This window comes from Staurois parvus, unplaced genomic scaffold (assembly GCF_062004578.1).
Source record: "Staurois parvus isolate SC_StPar_1 unplaced genomic scaffold, SC_StPar_1.0 ptg003204l, whole genome shotgun sequence".
Lineage (NCBI taxonomy): Eukaryota > Metazoa > Chordata > Amphibia > Anura > Ranidae > Staurois > Staurois parvus.
In genome coordinates this window covers 1-6,502 of record NW_028321000.1, presented here as the reverse complement: position 1 = coordinate 6,502, position 6,502 = coordinate 1, and the positions used below count along the sequence as shown (strand labels likewise).

General features: G+C 57.6%; 1 protein-coding gene across 1 annotated transcript; it reads right to left on the bottom strand.

Moving 5' to 3' along the window:
- Window positions 1-257: 257 nt before the first annotated feature.
- Window positions 258-5,431, bottom strand: LOC149428484 (transcription initiation factor TFIID subunit 10-like). The gene is made up of 3 exons (XM_089667348.1): window positions 5,301-5,431; window positions 3,673-3,787; window positions 258-632 (listed from the first exon to the last, which is right to left on the bottom strand). Exons 1-3 carry the CDS (start codon window positions 5,429-5,431, stop codon window positions 543-545), a joined length of 336 nt encoding a protein of 111 aa, XP_089523474.1. The 3' UTR covers window positions 258-542.
- Window positions 5,432-6,502: the final 1,071 nt, after the last annotated feature.

Below are 6,502 nucleotides of genomic sequence, written 5' to 3'. Positions count from 1 at the left end.
ACAGGGATGGGGGGAACCCCTCATAATGGGCACAGGGATGGGGGGAACCCCTCATAATGGGCACAGGGATGGGGGGAACCCCTCACTTGTACAGATTGGCTGCATGTCTGCCACGCCCCAAAGATCGGACATCTGCGGGATATCAGAGCTGGTGGAATGGAGGCGGGATTACCAGATGGGCGGGCTATCACCCGGGGGAGGGGAGGAGGGGAGGAGGGAAAGGGGGAGGGGCACTTACAGGAAGCCAACACATTGAAGACCAGATACTTAAGAGATTTATTTTACTGTCCACATCATCCACTCCATGGGAGAAGGGGGAGGGGCATCCCTGACTCCTCCCCCCTGCAGGGTGTCATGTCCTCCATAGTGACCCTCCTCCAATCATGGAGGGATACAGTCCCCGGATCCAACATTTCCCACAATGCCTCAGCAAGTTCTCTCATTGGTTCCCGTCGTCCAGCTCTTCTCTTCAGACTGTTCAGCGGGGTGTTGGCTGTACTACCTAACAGTCCACAGGATCCCCATCCCCCGCACTGCCCTCTCTAGGTGAAGTAATGCGGCTTCTTCACGTTGATGCCGTACTCCGCCAACGCCGGGGTCAGGTCCTCCATGGTCAGGGTGTACTTCTTATCCTGCAGGAGGAGACAGGAGGAGTTTAGATGTGCATAGTATACAGTGATCACTAGTATGCCCCGCCCCAAGGGGGAGGGACACCAATATTATGCCCCGCCCCGAGGGGGAGGGACACCAATATAATGCCCCGCGGGGGAGGGACACCAATATAATGCCCTGCGCCAAGGGACACCAATATAATGCCCCGCCCCGAGGGGGAGGGACACCACTATAATGCCCCGCCCCGAGGGGGAGGGACACCACTATAATGCCCCGCCCCGAGGGGGAGGGACACCACTATAATGCCCCGCCCCGAGGGGGAGGGACACCACTATAATGCCCCGCCCCGAGGGGGAGGGACACCACTATAATGCCCCGCCCCGAGGGGGAGGGACACCACTATAATGCCCCGCCCCGAGGGGGAGGGACACCACTATAATGCCCCGCCCCGAGGGGGAGGGACACCACTATAATGCCCCGCCCCGAGGGGGAGGGACACCACTATAATGCCCCGCCCCGAGGGGGAGGGACACCACTATAATGCCCTGCGCCAAGGGACACCAATATAATGCCCCGCCCCGAGGGGGAGGGACACCAATATAATGCCCCGAGGGGGGAGGGACACCAATATAATGCCCCGCCCCGAGGGGGGAGGGACACCAATATAATGCCCCGCCCCGAGGGGGAGGGACACCAATATAGTGCCCCGCCCCGAGGGGGAGGGACACCAATATAATGCCCTGCGGGGGAGGGACACCACTATAATGCCCCGCCCCGAGGGGGAGGGACACCAATACAATGGGTGTGTGATCATACGAGGTATAACAATGCTTCCAGTGGTCCATGGGATCCGGTCACATGACATCTGCAGGCGATTAGCACATTGAAGTGATCTTTCCACAATGAGTGGCCCCCAGCGACTCCCTATGCAGGGATATGGGCCCCCATATGGGGGTGGTCCGATGGTTCCTGTGTTGTGGGAAGTGATGCTCCTGTATGGCAGGGGTGCTGCTCACCTTCCCCCTGTGACCCCCAGGGGCCACAACCCCTTTTGGATCACCCCGGATCCTGCACACTCTCTCCAGGTAGGATATGTTCCATGAGCCCCAGTGATCTCTCCTCCACATACAGGTAGCCGTGTATACAGCCATATGTACATACATGACGTTGGGATCATACAACACAAAGCTCCTCCATACTGCAACATTGATCAGGAAAAAGCGCCGAGTTCCCTTCACTGTGTATCACCTTCCATGGGTGTACTGGGTGCACTCGGGTGTACCAAGATGGCGCTGACTGGCAGTGCGTCACCCCGTCACATCTACGTGTTACGCCACCCCCCCCCCACCATGGATTCCTCAGGATCCGGGGCATGTTGAGGCGTTCCTGTATCTGCACCCAACGGCCCGGAACCTGCACACGGATCCCAAATCCCTTCAGTAACCTCATCTGTGAGAAGCACAGGGGGCCAGTGGTGGACCTGCCAATTCTGGGGTTCAATGGCCAATGCCAATCCAGCTCTATGGTGCCGGGCAGTGAGCACAGGGCCCACTAGAGGACGTCGGGCCCTCAGGCCACCCTCATGAAGTCTGTTTCTGATTGTTTGGTCAGAGACATTCCCACCAGTGGCCTGCTGGAGGTCATTTTGTAGGGCTCTGGCAGGGCTCCTCCTGTTCCTCCTCCACAAAGGAGCAGATACCGGTCCTGCTGATGGGTTAAGGACCTTCTATGGCCCTGTCCAGCCCTCCTAGAGGAACTGCCTGTCTCCCGGAACCACCTCCTCCGTGCTCCCGTCTCCCGGAACCACCTCCTCCGTGCTCCCGTCTCCCGGAACCACCTCCTCCGTGCTCCCGTCTCCCGGAACCACCTCCTCCGTGCTCCCGCCTCCCGGAACCACCTCCTCCGTGCTCCCGTCTCCCGGAACCACCTCCTCCGTGCTCCCGTCTCCCGGAACCACCTCCTCCGTGCTCCCGTCTCCCGGAACCACCTCCTCCGTGCTCCCGCCTCCCGGAACCACCTCCTCCGTGCTCCCGCCTCCCGGAACCACCTCCTCCGTGCTTCCGCCTCCCGGAACCTCCTCCTCCGTGCTCCCGCCTCCCGGAACCTCCTCCTCCGTGCTCCCGCCTCCCGGAACCACCTCCTCCGTGCTTCCGCCTCCCGGAACCTCCTCCTCCGTGCTCCCGCCTCCCGGAACCTCCTCCTCCGTGCTCCCGCCTCCCGGAACCTCCTCCTCCGTGCTCCCGCCTCCCGGAACCTCCTCCATGCTCTTGAGACTGTGCTGGGAGACACAGCACACCTTCTGGCAATGGCAGGTATTAATGTGCCATCCTGGAGGAGTTGGACTGCCTGTGTGACCTCTGTAGGGTCCAGGTATGGCCTCATGGTACCAGTAGTGACACTGACCCGAGCCAAATGCAGAACCAGTGAGAGACAGTCAGGGAAGATGAGGAGGGAGAAATGTCAGTGACCTCCACCTGTAACCATTCCTGTTTTGGGGGTCGTCTCATTGTTGCCCATCTAGTGCCCCTGTTGGTGATTTCATGACCACCAAAGCAGCTGAAACTGAAGAACAACCCCCTCTGCGACCCCCCTAGACCGGATCCTCTGCGACTCCCCCAGACCGGATCCTCTGCGACTCCCCCAGACCGGATCCTCTGCGACTCCCCCAGACCGGATCCTCTGCGACTCCCCCAGACCGGATCCTCTGCGACTCCCCCAGACCGGATCCTCTGCGACTCCCCCAGACCGGATCCTCTGCGACTCCCCCAGACCGGATCCTCTGCGACTCCCCCAGACCGGATCCTCTGCGACTCCCCCAGACCGGATCCTCTGCGACTCCCCCAGACCGGATCCTCTGCGACTCCCCCAGACCGGATCCTCTGCGACTCCCCCAGACCGGATCCTCTGCGACTCCCCCAGACCGGATCCTCTGCGACTCCCCTGACCAGATCCATATCCCAGGAGGTTCATTGACTTCATGTGACTCGTCCTGTGATTGGTCAGAGCCGTGTACACCCCCTGACTTCATCACGTACATGACCCCCCCCCGGTGTCACTCACCTTGCTCTTGTTGCGGGAGCTCCCGGACGCCGTGCCCTTCATCTTGCAGTGCTGTAAAGCGTCGTTGGCGATGTCAGAGATGAACTTCTGGGAAGCCAATGAAATCAATCGGATGCTGGAGAGAGAAGAGCGCAATGTGAGAGGATCCGCCACTGGAGGACTGGAGGTCCTCATCCAGAACCCTACAAGAGGGATGAGGGGGGCAGGGATGGGGGCTCCTTATATCACCCCAGATAATGGGGGGGGGGGATCTTCCTATACATCCACATTCAGGGGCTACAGGGACCCCAAACCTGGCTGGGGGACATGTGTGATGAAAAGAAGATCTTCCAGCTGTGGCCCCTCCCAGCCAATCGTCTGAGGGAGGAGGAGCCTGTGATCTGCCCATACGTCAGGCCCAAGAGTGGGAATAAAGCGAGATCCCCCCAAATACAAACTCCTGCGAGGTCACCGGTGACATCACTGCCTCCCTCTACAGGGGAGGAGCCAGGATCAGGGGTGGGAATAAAGCGAGATCCTCCCCCAAATACAAACTCCTGTGAGGTCACCGGTGACATCACTGCCTCCCTCTAAAGGGGAGGAGCCAGGATCAGGAGTGGGAATAAAGCGAGATCCCCCCAAATACAAACTCCTGCGAGGTCACCGGTGACATCACTGCCTCCCTCTACAGGGGAGGAGCCAGGCTCAGGGGTGGGAATAAAGCGAGATCCTCCCCCAAATACAAACTCCTGTGAGGTCACCGGTGACATCACTGCCTCCCTCTAAAGGGGAGGAGCCAGGCTCAGGGGTGGGAATAAAGCGAGATCCCCCCAAATACAAACTCCTGCGAGGTCACCGGTGACATCACTGCCTCCCTCTAAAGGGGAGGAGCCAGGATCAGGGGTGGGAATAAAGCGAGATCCTCCCCCAAATACAAACTCCTGCGAGGTCACCGGTGACATCACTGCCTCCCTCTAAAGGGGAGGAGCCAGGATCAGGGGTGGGAATAAAGCGAGATCCTCCCCCAAATACAAACTCCTGTGAGGTCACCGGTGACATCACTGCCTCCCTCTAAAGGGGAGGAGCCAGGCTCAGGGGTGGGAATAAAGCGGGATCCTCCCCCAAATACAAACTCCTGTGAGGTCACCGGTGACATCACTGCCTCCCTCTAAAGGGGAGGAGCCAGGCTCAGGGGTGGGAATAAAGCGGGATCCTCCCCCAAATACAAACTCCCGTGAGGTCACCAGTGACATCACTGCCTCCCTCTGAAGGGGAGGAGCCAGGCTCAGGGGTGGGAATAAAGCAGGATCCTCCCCCAAATACAAACTCCCATGAGGTCACCGGTGACATCACTGCCTCCCTCTGAAGGGGAGGAGCCAGGCTCAGGGGTGGGATAAAGCGAGATGCTCCCCCAAATACAAATTTCTGTGAGGTCACCGGTGACATCACTGCCTAACTCTGAAGGGGAGGAGCCAGGCTCAGGGGTGGGAAGGAAAGAGGACCTGTCACCATCATGGAAGTCCATACTGGACCTGGAGAAGGTGCAGCACACTGATTGGCTGAGACATGACCAAATCTAAGGGACAGACATGACAGCCAGAGAAGCAGCATTTTCAGCAATGGCAGAGGAAAGACATCCGGATACTCACATGCGAGGATCGGAGGCCTCAAACCCGGCCCGGTTCAGGTAATACCCCGTCACTGCATCCGGGATCTGAGGAGAGAAAACCGAGGATGAGGATGACGGAACACACAAATAGGAAGACATACAGACCGACATCCGGGATCTAAGGAGAGAAGACCGAGGATGACATTGGGGGGAGGCCTGTACCGTCCTGACATTTGGGGGATATCTGTACTGTTCTGACATTTGGGGGATCTCTGTACCGTCCTGACATTTGGGGGGATATCTGTACCGTCCTGACATTTGGGGGATATCTGTACTGTCCCGACATTTGGGGGATATCTGTACCGTCCCGACATTTGGGGGATATCTGTACCGTCCTGACATTTGGGGGATATCTGTACTGTCCTGACATTTGGGGGATATCTGTACCGTCCTGACATTTGGGGGGATATCTGTACTGTCCTGACATTTGGGGGATATCTGTACTATTCTGACATTTGGGGGATATTTGTACCGTCCTGACATTTGGGGGATATCTGTACCGTCCTGACATTTGGGGGGATATCTGTACCGTCCTGACATTTGGGGGATATCTGTTCTGACATTTGGGGGATATCTGTACCGTCCTGACATTTGGGGGATATCTGTACCGTCCTGACATTTGGGGGATATCTGTACTGTCCTGACATTTGGGGGATATCTGTACCGTCCTGACATTTGGGGGATATCTGTACCGTCCTGACATTTGGGGGATATCTGTACCGTCCTGACATTTGGGGGATATCTGTACAGTCCTGACATTTGGGGGATATCTGTCCCGTCCTGACATTTGGGGGATATCTGTACCGTCCTGACATTTGGGGGATATCTGTACTGTCCTGACATTTGGGGGGATATCTGTACCGTCCTGACATTTGGGGGATATCTGTCCTGACATTTGGGGGATATCTGTACCGTCCTGACATTTGGGGGATATCTGTACTGTCCTGACATTTGGGGGGATATCTGTACCGTCCTGACATTTGGGGGATATCTGTACCGTCCTGACATTTGGGGGATATCTGTACTGTCCTGACATTTGGGGGATATCTGTACCGTCCTGACATTTGGGGGATATCTGTACTGTCCTGACATTTGGGGGATATCTGTACCGTCCTGACATTTGGGGGATATCTGTACAGTCCTGACATTTGGGGGATATCTGTCCCGTCCTGACATTTGGGG